The sequence below is a fragment of the Astatotilapia calliptera genome, chromosome 7 (assembly GCF_964374335.1).
Source record: "Astatotilapia calliptera chromosome 7, fAstCal68.1, whole genome shotgun sequence".
In the NCBI taxonomy this organism is placed as follows: Eukaryota; Metazoa; Chordata; class Actinopteri; order Cichliformes; family Cichlidae; genus Astatotilapia; species Astatotilapia calliptera.
The window spans coordinates 28,917,837-28,934,997 of record NC_137428.1 but is presented as its reverse complement, the minus strand read 5'-3'; the positions used below and the strand labels follow the sequence as shown (position 1 = coordinate 28,934,997).

The 17,161-nt window shown below is 40.2% G+C and overlaps 1 protein-coding gene across 1 annotated transcript; it reads left to right on the top strand.

Moving 5' to 3' along the window:
- urm1 (ubiquitin related modifier 1) lies at window positions 1-10,495 on the top strand. Its single transcript, XM_026174131.2, has 5 exons — window positions 1-88; window positions 2,917-2,987; window positions 7,167-7,248; window positions 8,982-9,030; window positions 9,603-10,495. Exons 1-5 carry the CDS (start codon window positions 54-56, stop codon window positions 9,669-9,671), a joined length of 306 nt encoding a protein of 101 aa, XP_026029916.1. The 5' UTR covers window positions 1-53; the 3' UTR covers window positions 9,672-10,495.
- The last annotated feature ends 6,666 nt before the right edge of the window (window positions 10,496-17,161 follow it).

The window sequence follows — 17,161 nt, the reverse complement described above, 5'->3', positions numbered from 1 at the left end:
CAAATACGTCATTTCCGACTCCCCCTCCAATACTTCCTGCATGTGCCGACAATATGGCAGCGTCCATAGCGATTCATCTGGAGTTTGGGTAAGCGACTATCGAGTGTGTGTGTTCGTCTCTGAGTTACACAGACAGAGCCTCGCTGTTAGCTTAAGACGGTTATCGTGTGAACAGGGAGAAAACGCTCTCAGCTGCACAACTGAAAACTGCTATAGCGGAAAGTCCTGCCAGCCGACTGCCTCCTCCACTGCTTGATACTCGTTTACTCAGCACGGAGTCTTTCCCAACGTTGTACCAAAAAGTAATTTCCGGTATTCCAAAAAAAAAAGTTTGCTGGAATTTAAATGGTTATGGATGACTTTTTGCCTATAATCTGTCAAAAAAATATGTCAATGTGACATATCGCTCATGAATGATATCAATTAAACATGAGCTTGAGAGAGCGTTTCTGTCACAAGGACGAAGCTGCAGTCAGTTTTTTTTAAACAAATAGACTTTCATTTGATCTTTTTTTTGAAATCCGGGTAGGAAGTCTCATTGAAATTAAAATGTATTATTTTTTTTAAGATGAATCTGGCCAAGAGGGCAGCAGACATCGCAATAAAGATAACATAACAGTTCTCTAAACATTAGTGACCAAAAAGGACTACCGGTAGATCGATGTAGGTACAATTGCAGTCATAAAAATACTTGCAAAACATTTCTTTGTTTTATCTTTATTTTATATGTAACGAATTCATATATCCTGTTCATTACAGTCTATATAGAAACATTGTAAATCACTTTTTGGCAGATGATGGTACTAGACTGACAAACTCGGTAAGTAAGATTAATCTAGAGTGCTGAGTATAAGGTAACCAGTAGAAGTACTATCAACGACTACTGTGAACCTCAGACTTTGGCTAGAGTCAGAATTGCTTGAGAAAATAAGGATTTGAGACTAGCTGTCCTAGACTGATACAAGTGCAAACTGAAAGAAAGCAATATCAAATCTAAGAACACGTAATGTGATTTTCTATGATGCAAAGAGATGACAAATTTAAGGAAACCCCCTAAACTACAGTCTAACGATCTGATGGCTCTGCTACAGTGGCAGTTTCACTTACAGGGTTCTTGCAAATAACTGTCAAGTTCTGATTGCTTGCCTTCATCCACTGACAATACATTTGCAACCTGATGGCAGTATGTCTTTGGACTCTGGGAGGAAGCTGGAATACCAAGAGAGAACATGTGCACGCATGGGTAAAACATAGAAAGTTAAATTACATCTGTACCTGGCTTTCTGTGAGGCAATGGTGAAAAAAGAGAAAATACTGCCATGAAGCTGTATTGCATCACTAGCCACAAAAAAATGTAACAAAATGTAATGCAATGAAAATGGTCAACCTACAAAGGGCTTAATTCAAAGACAATGTGAAAATCAAAGTGATTAAAAATAACTTAAAATGGTCATTTGTATGGCTCCCACATGCTTGTGTGCATACCTGACAACATTGGGGCATGCTCCTAATGAGATGATGGTGAGACGATAGTGTCTGAGGGTATCTCCTCCCAGATCTGGACCAGAGCATTGCTGAGCTCCTGGACATGGTGATGGAACATAGTGTCCTGTTGGATTTAGGCCAGGCGAGCGTGGGGGCTGGTCAGTGGTATCAATTCCTTCATCCTCAAAGAACTGCCTTCATATGCTCACCACATGAGGCCAGGCATTGTTGTGCACCAGCAGAAACTCAGGACCTACTGCATCAGTGTTGGGTCTGACACTGGATCCAAAGGTTTGATGCTAATATCTAATGGCTGTCAGGCTGCCTAGCGTGTAGAAGTCTTTGGGTCCTTCCATGGATATGCCTCCCCAGACCATCACTGACACACAAGTAAACTAGTCAATGCTACAGGCGGCATAATGTATTGCATGGCTTGTCTAGACCCTTTCATGTCTGTCAGATGTGCACAGGGTGAATCCGCTCTCATCTGCGAAGAGCACAGGGCCCAATATAGGGTGTCAGACCATCGGACTACCCTCATGAAGTCTGTCTCTGACTAAAGAAGCATAAACAGTCTCATCAGTGGCCTGGTGGAGGTCATGTTGCAGGGTACTGGCAGTCCTTTCTATGTTCCTCCTTGCACAAATGACCAGATATGTGTTAAGGACCTTCTATGGCCTTGTCCAGCTCTCCTAGAGTAACTGCCTGAATCCTGGAATCTCCTCCATGATCTTGGGACTGGGCTGAGAGACCGAGCAAACATTCTGGCAGTGGCATGTATTGATGTGCCAACCTGGAGGAGTTGGACTACCTGGGTAACCTCTGTAGGGTTCAGGTATCATCTCAACACTACTAGTAGTGACAATGACCCAAATGTAAAAGTAGTAAACAAACAGTCTGAAAAGATGAAGAGGAACACCAAAGCTGGGGAAACTGATTAGCAGTTTTATTTTAGTAGGTAATTCAGACACGGGCCTAAGTTGGCAGCATAACCTTTAAAGCAGAAAAACAAAGAAATTGTATAGATAATATACACAGTTCACAAGTAATGTTGTTTCATAGACCTGTGGAGGTTACATAAGATTTATGTCCTCTCCACTGAGGGGTGACGGTGTCACTGTGTCTGATTTTATTGGCTCTACAATCACTATCAATCTGCCAGAGACTGCAAAAAAAGTACCCTACATAATAATTAAACTGCATTAGATGTAATCATCTATTTCTACACTATGTTTTGTAGTCTTTTGTTTTACCTATTAAAATAATGTTTTTCTCTCCAAGTCCTTTCTGTTCTACCTTCTCTAACTATGTTGTTATAATTATTTTAAATGTGATTGTAATTGTAGAAGTTATAAATGCCTAGCTTTGGTAGTTATTCGATGAAGTGCCACACACATTCTTTATTTGCATATCTGCTCTTTCTTTGTATAGAGGAGGAGCAGAGCTGCTATTTAATGGTGTGAAGAAGCATCACGTGACTCTTCCAAGCCAGTCAGAACCTTGTAAGTATCACCAGTCCCCTGTTTGTACACGTCAAAATTAGAGCCTAAAAGACTTCCACTGTTTGCATCAGTGTCTATTAAACCTTAAGGACCATACCATTGTTTCTGAGTTCTGACAAATCAAAGAAAGCTGCTAGTACCCAATATGTGTTCATGGTGGTACATTTATATATACAGCACAGCTTGACTGTTGAAGAAGCACAGATGCACTGCCTTGGTTTGTTCACAGCAGGCAATTTGTAATCCTGTGCATGTGTTAATGAGAACTTTTTAATGTGCAAAAATGTCTAATATTTGCTTTGGAAAGGATAGGCAGGGATTTAAAGAGATGATTATTTGATTATTTCTACATTGCAAGTTTTGTACCTCTGGCTCCAAACAAATTGGATTAATACAGGTCATTCAGCCTAGAAGAAAGGAAAACCTGCTTTCAGCTGGACTTTTTCCTCCCCAGAAAATCAACTTAGGACCAGGGTCATTGAGGAAAATGAGTATATTAAAAATATGGCTTCTTAGAGGTTAAAATGAGTAGTAAATTTATTGAAAACATATGTGTGCGTGTCACAGAAACGGCGGACAAACCAGAAAATATGTGTCTTTGGTATTTGTTTAAACAAAGGGTGTTCATCCATGGTCCTGACGTTACCACGACAACAAAAAGACAAAAGTTGACCAGAACAGGGAATGTCAGCTTCATGTGACCTTGCTGTGCCAGCTGACCCCTGTGTGTGTGTGTGTGTGTGTGTGTGTGTGTGTGTGAGAGTGAGAGAGAAAGAAAGAAAGAGGTGATGTTTTGCTTTATAGCATAGCTCTGGGTTTTAAAGACACAGGTGTACACACATTCTGACAGAACACTACTCGCCTCTGTTCTCGTGATGTTAGGCGTAGCTTCGCTCAGTAGGTTTGCTGATCCTGGAAATGTTGCTACAAACCAGCAGACGTCTGAGTGTGTGCGTGAGAGTGCGTGTGGGTTCAGAGAGGGTGCAATTGGGACAGATATAATGGGTTCTGAATCCTTCGTATTTCTTTTTTGACCCCAGCCGGTGATTGATGACCCTCAACTGAAAAACCCCACCCCCTCTCTTTCTCTATCTCACCCTCTCTCACGCAACAAAACCCCCATAGTCTAAGGACCACGCCATTTTTGCCCGTCACATCAGCAAAAAGATGGATAGCTCATCCCACTCGCACGATTGTCGTAATTGCACAAAGGCAGAAAAGCAAAAAATTAAAAAAGACCGGCACCAAAGGAAAGGAAAAAGCAGCAATGGTTTTAAATCGACATCAAAATGGCGCCCTTTCTCTCCCCTCCCTCTGTGTCTGCTTTTCGCCCACGCAACGCCGCAATCCCAGGATGCATTACGAGCTTGTGACGCACTTTCTCTCTGCCTTGTCTGTTTGGTCCCTCATTTTCTTTTCCCCTCTACCTGGACCGTAAAGCCTGAACCTCGAAGCTTCTCCGCAACCTCCATCTTTTCCTTTTTCATCTCCCAACCTAATTTCTATACATTGTCTCTTAACTGTAAAGCACTGCATCCATATAAGTCTTTCTTTTGGGTTCAGGCTGGGGTTGATTTATATTTGTAGGCCTGTGTAACATTTTACAAGAAATCGATTGAAAAGGCAGTGCCTGATGTTTCCTCTTAAAAATAAATAAATAAAAAAAAGCGCTTAATTGATTAAAGTCTGAATTATCACTAATCTGTATATTGAGCTAAAGCAACCCTGCTTTATTTTCTATGTGAAACTTTTAGTATGTTTGCCTGTTTGTTTAAAGACTGGAATATAAAAGAAGAGGCAAAAAATGTGAAGTGAAAGAGGGGGAAGAGTGCTTTTATGAGTGTATGTGTGGGTGAGAAAGAGAGAGATGCAGAAAGAGAGAGCCAAAGAAAAAAGTAAATGGCTGAGAGGATGAAAGCGTGAATAAGAGGTAATGGTGGGGAAAAATACTAATAGTCAAAGGCAGGCAGGAGTGTAAAGAAAGGAGTCACCACAAAGAAGGAGTTATGACTGCTGTAGTGATTAGTTCTGTTTTTAGCCCCACAGAGGTGCAGGTCAATATTCCCTGCCTTGTACATTTTGTGTGTGTGTGTGTGTGCACATGTTGCAAAGGGGGAGCTATTTCTTTTTTTATATGAAGTCCTGCAACCACAGAGAACTAGCTCTGTCATTATACTACTGAGTTGGCAGACAGCTCTACAATTAACCTGCACACAGGCTTGAAACTGCACGTGCCTGACCTCACTCCCAAAGATCTTATGCATCACGTTTTATGCCTTTGCAAATCTCAATGTTTTAATGTATTTATATATATGTTAGTGTTATTTTTTATGTGTTACTTTATTCAGTCACTGTTGTTTAATCTTGATTTTATGAAAGAATAATTAAACCCTGAACTCTTTTTGTCATATAGTAGCACATGAGCCCCATTGCAATGCCTGTCTCTGTGTAATCTCTTACCCTGGATCCTGCTAAATGCTAACTGAAAGTGTGCATTATAAATGAGCAGAATAATGCATTGAAAAAAGTAAAGCAAATCCAAATGTGCCTCCCTGTGATCGTTCAGTATTTTGCTTGCATTTTCTGAGTCTGTTTAATGTAAAGCCTGCAGCCTTTGTGCCGTGTTATTATGATTTTTAGCTCTGCCTTTGATCCGTCTGAACTCTCGGATCTCTGAGTGATTCATTGCCTACCTGGTACAGATTCTTCTCTTTACACCTGGCTTTGGAGGACTCAGTGTCATCCACTCATCCTCATATGTGCTGCCGCACTCCTCCTCGCTTTGGAGTATTTGTTCTTCCTCTGCACTGTTTATTTCTCTCCCTTTTTCCTTGTACATTTCCGTCCCCTCGTCTCCTCTGTTCATTCGCTCCTGTGTAAACTGGTCAAGGAGGCCATTTCTGCTTAGTTGATAGGGCGTCTGTGTGTATCATATGGCTACCAGCGATTGCAGATTGGCTCTGAATTGTTTTCACGATTCGACAACCCCAATGTACGTCAAGTAGACAGCTTTGATCGGACACACACAAACACGCAGACACATAACCAGAAAACACTCATAAGAAAAAACAATAAATTTCTGCGATTGTGTGCGTGTTTTACTTCTGTTGCAGTTTTGTGTGCTCACGTTAGATCAGTGCACCATATTTAAACGAACCCCAGCTAACGCCCAGACACCTTGAATCTTAACGTTAAAGAGAGCCATAACTCTAATATATATTCATTGTTATTCATTTAGCAGGGATTTACTCTAAAACCTCTCGTTGCCGTTGGCTTTTGGGGCTGTCATTAGCTCAGGCTTTTGTTGAGGGAAGGTCAATCTGATTGTTCAAGAGGTCAGACTCATAGAAAATTCAAGTAACGCTGATGTTCAAGCTCAGACATTGCATTTAATGTGTGACAGCAAAGTTGCTACTCTGAAAATCTGGTTTTGCGTTTGATTTTGTTTGTTTAGTACTTACAAAACAAATCACCTTAATTACAAAGTTTCAGATAAATTGATATTAGTCTTACATGATTTGAAAAAAATCTATGTATTTACATTTTTCCTTACTATTTTAATATAATGAAATAACACATTTCAGTTAATACAATGAAATTTCAGGCTTTAGATTGTCCATTTGATCATTTATACACTAAAATAATTTCTTTTATTTCTTTCTACCAAGGTGAAAAATGTTGCTCTTGGCCATTGACATCAGACAACCTTCCCCCATTTTCAGTGTCCTCTCCTTCCCCCCAACATACACATACACTCATAAATATACATGCACCTACACACACACACACACTTCCTGTCCCTTCTGGTGCCTCTGTCGCGTCACATCGACCAGGGGGCTGGAATCATGCACCTTGACCCTTAACCCTTGATCTCTATGACCCCTGTCGTCTGTGTGTGTGTGTGTGTGTGTGTGTGTGTGTGTGTGTGTGTGTGTGTGTGTGTGTGTGTGCGCACATAAGACATAAATCTGTTTACACAGTCACACAGTGGGGACCTGCCTCTGTTTTGGGCACCAAAATAAGTCTTCAATATGTAAAGCATTGCATTTTAGTAAGCAGTCTCTCTTTAGTTTAAGTAAATATTAGTTATGGTTAGGCTTAGGGTAATTCTCCAGGACATGAATGCAAGTCAATGCAACGTCTTGTGAAGTCATGTGTGTGTATTTGTGTGTTTTCTAGGGGACATGAAGCAGCTGCTGGTCTGGATCCAAAGGAACCTGCTGAAGGAACGACCTGAGCTGTTCGTCCAAGGAGACTCTGTGTGAGTGCACTGGACACACCTGAAGTAGATATGTAATTCATTACATTACACTGTCATTTGAAAAAAAAAAAACAACAAACAAACTTTCAGACATGATCAGAATAACTCTACGGGAGCATTTTTGCATTTTGGGAACAGTGTGTAGGGGGGCTTTAAAAAAAAAAAATCTTTCCAGCAGCTAAAACTGCTGAAATGTTGAGGGGGGAGAGTCTAGCCTTCAGGTTGTAGGTTTCAGTAAGATGATTACCTGTGCACACGCATCACACATGCTTGTGTATTTGTGCTTGTATGCACACACGTGTTTGTGTGTGTGTGTGGATCGTGGGCTCACAGCAGCCTTATAGGATTGGCTGACTTTTACAGCTGCCTTTGTGCAGGACTATTTATAGCACCATCTAACCAGTGAATGGAGAAAAAGACGGGTTACCTATAAACCTTATAGAAGAGATGTGTGTTTGTGTGTGCTTTATGCTTGCAGCACACATTGTTTTCTGAGCAAACCATCATTAAGGTGCTGCTTCATTATCTTTTAAAATGCTCCATGGATCCTGTGTGTGTGATATAGTTTACAAGCTTCTCTTTTATTCTTTTGTTCTTTGTCAGCACAGCTTTGTTTTGGGTGTGCATGCATGCTTTTGCAAATGTGTATTTGTTCTCGCAGGTTCCTCTCACAGAGCATCTAAGAGGTGGATAAAGGACAGATGATCACAGGCATTGTGACTTAGTTATCTCTTCAGTAAAGAAAAAAACCCACATTAGCATCTTTTATTAAAAGACAGTTGTCTGTAATCGTTCACAATTATGACAATTGTTTTAAATTTGTTTGTTGTTGTTATTTTTGGGGCCCTGATAATTTTCATTTACATTTTCTTTTTTTTATATCCTCATTTTCTACCTTCTCTTATCACGTTCGGTTTTTGAGGAATTATGACAGATAATACTTGTAACAATAAGATCAATATGTAAAAATATTAATTACATATTTGTAAATAAATCACTTCAGATACACAGTATATTACATTAGCAGCAATAAGAACAGAAGCAAAGTGGGGGGGTTGTGAGTCACCATGGCTGTAACATGGAAATCTCACACATATCTCTGACATGTAATACTCAATAGTCATTTTATCATTTTAAGACTTAAAAATAATAATGATAAAAAGCTGATTTGATTGCTTCCTGTCTCTGCATAGATTTTGACGTTCGGCAGAATTCATCGCTTTTTAAATGTGTTGTCCGTGAATGATATTAGTAGAGTTTGTCAGCCTCTGTCAAAGAAATCCCCATGCCATGCACCAACACAAATCTGTAGTTGACAATAGTTATTATTTTATTTTTTTAAAAATATGTACATATTTTAATAAACCTGTGTGTAAAACATTATAGTCGTTTTTTATAATTGTTATTACAGATTGAAATTTGGGAGGAAAAACATAAAAATCCCATAGTTTCGACTTCTGCTTTAAAGATTTTCATCTTTGTGCAATACTTTATTATATTTTTTATTTTAAATATTGGGATTTTTATCTCTTTTGTTTTTATTTTAGGTTTTTTTAGGTGTTTATTTATTAATGTATTTTTGTAGTAAATTGATGAAATGTTTGTGTACAGCATGTATGAAATGAGAGCGAGCTACCTGTTTCTACCTTTTACACGCGTGTGTGCCTGTGGTTGAATCTGCGTTGCCTTTGGGAGATACGTCTGACTGAAAATGGTGTTGTGTTTTCCCACAGGAGGCCTGGGATCCTGGTACTTATCAATGATGCAGACTGGGAACTGATGGTGAGCACTGGGAAGTTATGTTTACTGTCAGAGTGTGTGTGTGTGTGTGTGTGTGTGTGTGTGTGTGTGTGTGTGTGTGTGTGTGTGTGTGTGTGTGTGTGTGTGTGTGTGTGTGTGTTTCCTAACAATATGTAAAATTGTTTCTCGTGAATTTCACTGCATTTAATTTCAAATTATTTGAGATTACATATGTTTGCATCTTCAAAACTAAAAATGCAAAAAAAAGATGGGGGATGTGGAAAGTTGACTTGTTTGGTTGTTTGTTTTGTTTTTATTTTTTCAGTGTGTTAATGTTTCATATAATCAGGAAGAAGCTGCGGGGAAAGATTGTCCTTGGGGTCTCTTATCTGAACTCATATTTACATGAACACACAGCCTGAACACTACAGTTTAAATGAATTGATTCAATTACAAGACTCGGGATGGGATGTAAATGAAAAGTTTGGCATTGATTGGACCCCAGTGGGAACAGGAGCGATTCACACATTTATTTTAATAAACGCAGCTTTTTCTTCAGCGACTTGTGCAGATTTTTTGATTCTCAGTTATTTTGTGTGTTTTCTACACCTCAGGGGGAACTGGACTATCAACTGCAAGACCAAGACAACGTTGTGTTTATTTCTACTCTTCATGGAGGATAAAAACATTTTTTTTAAAAAGAAGAAGGCAAGGATTTTAAATGTTTCCTAACAGTTCAGCCTTTTCACAACATCATCTCTTCTTACTGCCCCACCACCACCACATCCCAGCATCAAATCACCCTATTGGATGTTGCAGATGTGTCAACCTGCCCAGCGACAACTGAGAGGATTGATGATGTTTTATGGGAATGAGGAGAAATTCTCATATAGAAAGATGGAAACTGTTAGACTGGTGTAATGGGAAGCGATACAAATCCTGGTTGCACTGGCCATCTCCCAGGCACCAATATCAGTATCTACACTTACTGGGTCTGCCTTCATCTCCATGCAGACACTCTTCCTGCATGTCTGTCCTGAAGGTTAAAAATTAGCTGCAAATCACCACTTTAGGAAAAAAAACCCACACGTTACTCCCTCTTCCATTAGTGTTTCAGAGCAATGTATTAACATTTAATAAATGGTTTATTACACACTGACTGTGCTTTAAGTGTTTATAAATATGTAAACAATTAAAACCAACTCAAAGATATTTAATATGCTTACATATTTGTTATGTTGCTGTCAATGTGTTCATATACAAACAGCCAGTTACATGTTTGTTTGTATTTGACAAGTCTATTACTTCCTAAAAACGTATTTGTATCCCCTTGAGAGCATTTTTTTAATCTCATGTAAACCTTTTATGAAATGTTTTTCCTCAATGTATTTTGCCCTAAATGTCTAAAAAAAAAGAAAGGTTAATTTTTTTTCCTTTTTTTACATTTTTTTTACAATTTCATTGTCTTTAAAATTGTCCTTCGTTTTAATATATACATCTATTTGTACCACAGTTTCTGTCACATTTTTTCTGCTACTTTCCCCCCCCCCCCCCCCCCCCCCCCCCCCCGTTTCAACATTCAGTTTATCAGGATTTTTATTTATTTTTTTTATTTATTTATTTTGGCTTGTTTTTTGGGGGGTGAGGGGTTCTAAACCTAGACGACAGAAAAATGCTACCAAAAAACTAAAGTAAAGAAGACGTTCTTTATATAAATTTGTACACTATCACAGCTGTCGTTTTAAATTTACAAATACCGCATAAATCGCTAGAAATTACCTTTTTTCCCGTAGCGATCGACCTCGTATCATAAATCAAGTCACCGTGTGTTTAGGCAATTAATATCGCACCTTTTTCTATTTGTGTTATTTGTATAATTTTTTGTTACAAATTCCAAAAGCACAATGTGTCTTACTACTTCTGCCAATTGCAAAATCTCCCTCCTCCAGCGGAGTCCATTTTTTGGCTGCAAGGTGGTATCACGCACAGGGGCCGCCTATCCAAATGTTTAACACAGTGAGGGTTTTACATCACGCTTCGATAATCCCTGATGATAGCTTATACGTGATCGATTTGAGACCAGCTCGTGTGTTCCCAGCGCATTTTTAGGCTGATTAGACTACACTTGGGAGAGATTTTACCTTCATATAACCAAACTCATGGAGAATATTCATAAGAAGGGGGTGGGGGTGTGTGCGTGTAACATATATGTTTGTGTGTGTGTGGTGAAGGTGGTGGGTGGGGTGTGAACTACAGCACCACTGCGGGAGGTCGAGGTCTAGCCTCCGGGCTGCCCTCCCTTGAACGCCCGGGGCGACCTAAAACCTTTTCGCGGTTGTGGAGTCCGATTTGCAACGGGAAACTAGCCTATAATGGCCGGCAGAAAGGAAATGCTAATGAGGCTGTGAGGGGGTTAGAGAGGAGAAAACGTTGCACTGTGTCAGCTAGTGCTGGCCAAGGATGATGTACTCAGCAATGTGTGTGTGTGTGTGTGTGTGCAAAGAGAGACAGGGGTTTAATGTGAGGAGACAAACAGAGCTTGTTGCTCGAATAAATCATTTGTCTTTAAATATCAAGGATATGTAAAGTTGTGGAGATAAATTCTGGTTATCTTTGGCTGGTTAGTTAAATCTGGTTTGTAGCTACTTTGATATGTGGATTATGAGTGCATCCGGTGAAAAACACCTGAGGTTTGGAGAGCTACCTGGGCCTACATTTCTGTATATAGGTAAGTGTGCACAGTGACTAGCTCACTGTGGAGGATGCTGCTGCTGCACGGTGGGAGAGTCGACCTGGCTTCACAGCTCTGGTTATAACAGTGGAAATAAAAAGCTGAAGCTCTCTCTCTTTCTCAGGTAAACACCTACTTAGTAAACAATGGCGAACAAACATAAAAGCCTCATTTACGCGATTGTTCATTTTACATCAACCTGACAACATGGTTAAAAAAATTATATTTTGAAAATAATATACGAATTTTTGCCATATTTTTTCCTCTTGCTTTTCTTTTTTCTTTCGCTTTGTAAATGTCAAGCTAATACTTTGTTTTCTATGTAGTTTTATCGCATGTAAGTTTATATTGTGATGAAAAAAAAAAGAAACAAAATTTGCTCTATTTTTTGATTACACCATAGAGAGAAAGCGGGAATACACATTTCATTTAAGCCAATCAAAACTTACTTCATCGTCTTCGAAATTTAAAAAAATAAAATAAAATAAAAAGAAGGCATTAGTCTATCGCCACGTTATAATACTAAGTCGCTTACCACCACAATAGCAAAACACTAAGTCTATGGATTGCTAATAAAATAGTTTTTTTTCTTTTCGTTTTTTTACATGAGTAATTGTTACTGGTTTACTGTTCGAAGACATTACACCAGCCACTCTGTTTTAAAATGATTATTTTAGAGTGTTTTGTAAAATAGATAGTAATAAATTACAATAAAAACGCTCTCTCAATATGTCAAGCAGGAGAACATACTTGTCCTCTGTATGTCCCCTGCGTTGGACACAGAAGCGTTTATATAAGAGCAAACATGATGCACTAATCCCCTGGAATTAAGTGAGGTTAGTCTTTAATGTTCAACAATACTGTGTGTGTGTGTGTGTGTGTGTGTGTGTGTGTGTGTGTGTGTGTGTGTGTGTAAGAGAGAGGGAGTGAGTGAAAGACAGGCAGACAAACGAGATGGAGAGAAAGAGGAAAAAATGCTCATATTTTGAAATTAAATTATGGGCAATTTTCCATGATTTTTGACAAATGTAGAATTAAACAGTTTCTAGGTTGTATTGCTCGAAAATGTTAAAGTTATAAATTCATTTTTGTAAATATTTATGAATTAAAAAAAAAAACCTATGGATAGTTCAGTAAAATAATCGCATTATTTTTGAAGTGGGTATAGTTTTATTCTTTATGAACAAAACGATAACGTCGAAGCATCCAATGGGCCAAGAAGTGCCCCACGTGATTTATGAATGACGCTGTTTGGCTCCAGATATTTGACACCATCAAGCCCTGCTTTTCTTTGTTTTCTATATATATATTTTTTATATAATACTACTACACCTTGACATAAATAAACAACGTAGAATCTTGTGGTGGAAGCAATAGATACTTGAGTTTAGTCTGCTGAGCCCTACTTAGAGATAATGTGCTGTAGATGTGTTTTCAGTTTATTAATAAATTTTTAGGAATTGTTGTTGCTATTTTCCATTACGTGTAGTTTATATGGTAAACGAAAACGTTAAACCTTAAAGTCTGTCTATTAAACCCGTTCACTGCTTAATGTACCCGATGGTTTTTTAGCAATGGCTCGTCTCATCCACAGCGTGCATGCTGCATACAGGCCTCACTCTCTGAGCTCTCAACTTACTGCTTTCTCCTATTTGCCAAAGACAGTCAATACATTGATGCTTCCAGTCGATATTTGCCATTTAAAACAAACATTCTTGATTAGATCTTCGACAAAGTGTAAATACCAATCGGGCCAACCACAGCACACAGCCCGAAAAACACATTACATGAGGCAGAATGCGGTTTCCTCCACTTTATTATCCCAGTCTCGCGACTTTTTCTACATATCATGCATAAATGTGGTTTGTCCCTTACCTGGAACGAGACAGATACAAAACAAAACGAGATTTAAGCCATTTCTACTGGTGTCTTTGTGGGGTTTGGGGTGTTTTTTTTCTAGAGGCCCACAATTTCGGATGTGGCGCTTGGCCAAAGACAGCAGTGACGAATGTGAGTCTGCAGCAACAGATGTCCATACACAATTCTTGGGGTTGAATATGAGTTTACTCAAGAATTGCGTTTGGACAATCAGCCGCTAAAGACTCTATATATCCTCTGCCAGAATGAAAAGACGAAATTAAGCATTTGATTATTTGACTCACAAATGTGCACGGGCAGTTATTGTATAGGTCCATGGGTGCACCTGCTAGCCTGCCTATTTGGCCTTTGACAGTATTAGCTGCCTCTGACACCGAAAAAAAACCCTGCTTTTTTCCCTCCCCCTCGTTTCTCTACAAGATAGGGAGTTGCACTACTGTGCATTATTTTTGACATGCTCACTGCTCAGCACTGCCTCTCGGATTCCTCTTTTCCTGTAAAGAAAAAAAACTGCTATACATTTCAAGCACTGAGTTGTTTCACTAAACCTATATATATATATATATTTTGCCATTACAGAAAAGCTGTATTACAACTTCATTTGCCTTTCCTTTAAAATCATTGTACACTCACAGAAACTCAACCTTTCTACTGATAAATACTTTATAAAAAGCCCACCCCTTTGCTGTTTAACCACTGATGCGGTCACAATCACTTTCCTCTTCCCTACTTTCTTTTACAGCTGCTGTCTTCACTCCATGTGTTAACACTGGTTGCTAGTTGTAAAGTTTGTCTACCCACATCTCTAGGCCCTTAAGATGGCTGAATGGACAATGCAGTTTTAAATAAAAAGGTATGTCCTTGTATTTCCTCCAGGAGTCTTACTTTTACAGTGTCTCAAAAGAGTTTACAAGCTGGGAATAAGACGAGCCGCTTAGGCTTTATTTCATCTTAAAGTCCGACGTGAGAACGCCGGGAAAACGCCATTTCTGCACCTGTGTAATGTCATCGATTTAGGGAAGGACTCCTCAGTTGATGGTGCCTCAAGATGCACAATGGCTTTCCACGGATGTTAAATTACAAAAAGAAAAAAATCCGCCTTATATTTGAAAAACAAAAATAGAGGTACTTCGAGCGGTTCTTTCTTCTGCTGTTTATAGCTGGTGACAAAACCGAAAAAAATTAAAAGGAGACCCCCTTAGTTCCCGTTGGTGCGTCCTTGGTTCAGTTCCCACGACGCGCGTTCTCTCGGATCTCGCTGCTCCTTTCCAAATGCCCCCCAGCGAGCAGCGTCGGATACTGACAAAAAGCAGCTACGGGGCAGGAGATGTGCGGGCTTCGTACACTCCAGACAGACGGTCCTGTCTTCCTGCCTTCCTTCCACCCGTCCTTTACGGGTCTCCCGGACTGACTGACTGGTTGACTGGATGCATGTGTCTCTGCCCTCCTGGCTTTTCCTTTAAGCCTCTGCAACAATAAACGCTGTGGCCGCGACGCAAGGCGGAGAGAGGAGTGGAGAAGGTCCTCGCTTGGTACTGAATTTGAATAACACCACGGGGTGATAAATGTCCATTGTACTGCTTAAGTAATGAATCTCCGCTGTCCTCTATGTCACACACACACACACACACGCTCGCGCACTCACACGCACACACGCCAGCAGCTGCGATGAGGGACCAGCAGCCCCTCTTAAAGATACAACAGCCCTATTTTCTACCCAAAAAGAGATTACAATCCCGACACTGTTTACTCTCTGACCGCACTGCATGACGTTTAGTGTTTCTCTTGTGCCCCCTCTCTTGTGTGAGCAAACTAGTGCAACGCTGTAACCAGGCACTTGGACATAAAGCGGTGCCTTCAGCGCCATGTGCAGCCATTCTGCCCCAGAAAAGAGCTGCTTACTGTAGGCCTGTAAGGAGAGTGTTGTCCGAAGTGACAGAAAATGAGTGGATTATATGATGCTCGTGTGACAAGCGACTGATGGGGTAACAGTGGGCATGTTGTCTTGTGCTTTAAATTTTAATTTTAAAAAATCTGTAGCACATTTAACAAGCAAGCAAGAGAACCAAACTGCAGTATGGTTTCCTTGCGTAAGCGACGCAATATATTGCACTGTACTCCAAATTCCTTATATGTGCTTCCGCAGCTGTTTTATAAACCCAGGGGTTAAATAGTACTGCCCTCAATTACGGATACTGGTACCAAATGTGGTATGATCATATTTGAAAGGTAATAAAGGAAGAGAGACAAATTATAAAGGATCTTTGAGCGATTTCTGCTTGCAACACTTAAAAAAAAGGCTCCCAAACACGCAGGCTTTTATTTTCATGTGCACAAGTTCTTGTTTTGTTTTCGTATAACGTTCCCGTTCGTGGCAACAGCTCAGGTGGTTGAAAGTCTTGTATGTGTGTGCTCCTCTCTTACTTGAAATGAGAATCTGAATCATGCCCATCTTGTTGTCGTGCATATCAGCACTTTTTAACGCTGCGTTTGCGCTGCAGCTTTTTGACGCTTGCAAACGCCTCTCTCTCTCGCTCGCTCTCTCATTCTAATAAATCATCCTGACTGATCCCGCCCCAGGCGCAGGGGGTCCTCCTCTTTAAAGCTCAATCCGTTTTTCCCCCTTTTCATCCCTCTGAAGAAGCCGAGTTAACCTCTGCTGATCCACACAGCCAGAGACCCTCTCAGCTCCAGCCCGCCTCTCATTCATTCAGCCAGTCACTCATTCATTGCTCTTTTTTTTGAGTGTTGAAAAGCAAAACCCTCCATCTCAACTCCGCTCTCGCTCACTCTCCCTCTCTCTGTCTTTTCATGACTTGAGTTGGGAAGAAGTCAAGAGGGTCCACTTTCACTCTCACCTTGACATCCTTCACTTGTGTTGCGCAAGGTTATGGATTAAAAAAAAAAGAAGACTGACTGCTTGGTTATATTAAACATATACTGCATCACAGAGACATCTGCGACACAGTTTCTTTTGGTCTGAAACTTTCTGTTGTTGCAGCTCTGCAAACCTTTTAGAATGTGCATAAGACGTGCATAAGACTACTTTTCTAACTGTTATTTACCATTTCTAGGTGATTTGATCAAAATAAAGGCTAGGTAGCATTTCGCAAAAAAAAAAAAAAAAAGTTAAAACACCATCAGCCAACATCAGCTGTTGAATTAAAGCCTTTTAGCTCAGAAGCTTTCATGTTGGCTGTTGGTCTTGGTGGTGTATAGTAGGGGTGTGTGTGTGTGTACACAGAAACAGTAGGGGACTGGTGGGCTCCATGCAGGGGCCACTGTGCTTCCCTCCATTCACAAATCAATGTTTAACCCGCTGGCTAAAAGGCTTGGCAGGGGACAGGGAGGCCCAATCAGCGAGGTGGGCTATGAAACCATCCCGTCGAGAGATGGAGATGAGAGGGAGGACAAAGGCGACAGGGGAATCCTTAAAATAAACCTCCTCTGGTGAAGGCATCTCCTCCTTGCTGCCAGCTACAGAGGTAGGAGAGTAAAGAGGTTAGAATGAGAGGCAACACTGTTGCAGGGAATGTCACTGACATTTATAGTGGACTAGCTGCT

Coding starts and splice junctions, on each gene's coding strand:
- urm1 (XM_026174131.2), top strand. CDS start 54: ATGGCAGCGTCCATAGCGATTCATCTGGAGTTTGG. Junction 89..2,916: donor GCGATTCATCTGGAGTTTGG/GTAAGCGACTAT, acceptor TTCTTTGTATAG/AGGAGGAGCAGAGCTGCTAT. Junction 2,988..7,166: donor TCCAAGCCAGTCAGAACCTT/GTAAGTATCACC, acceptor TGTGTTTTCTAG/GGGACATGAAGCAGCTGCTG.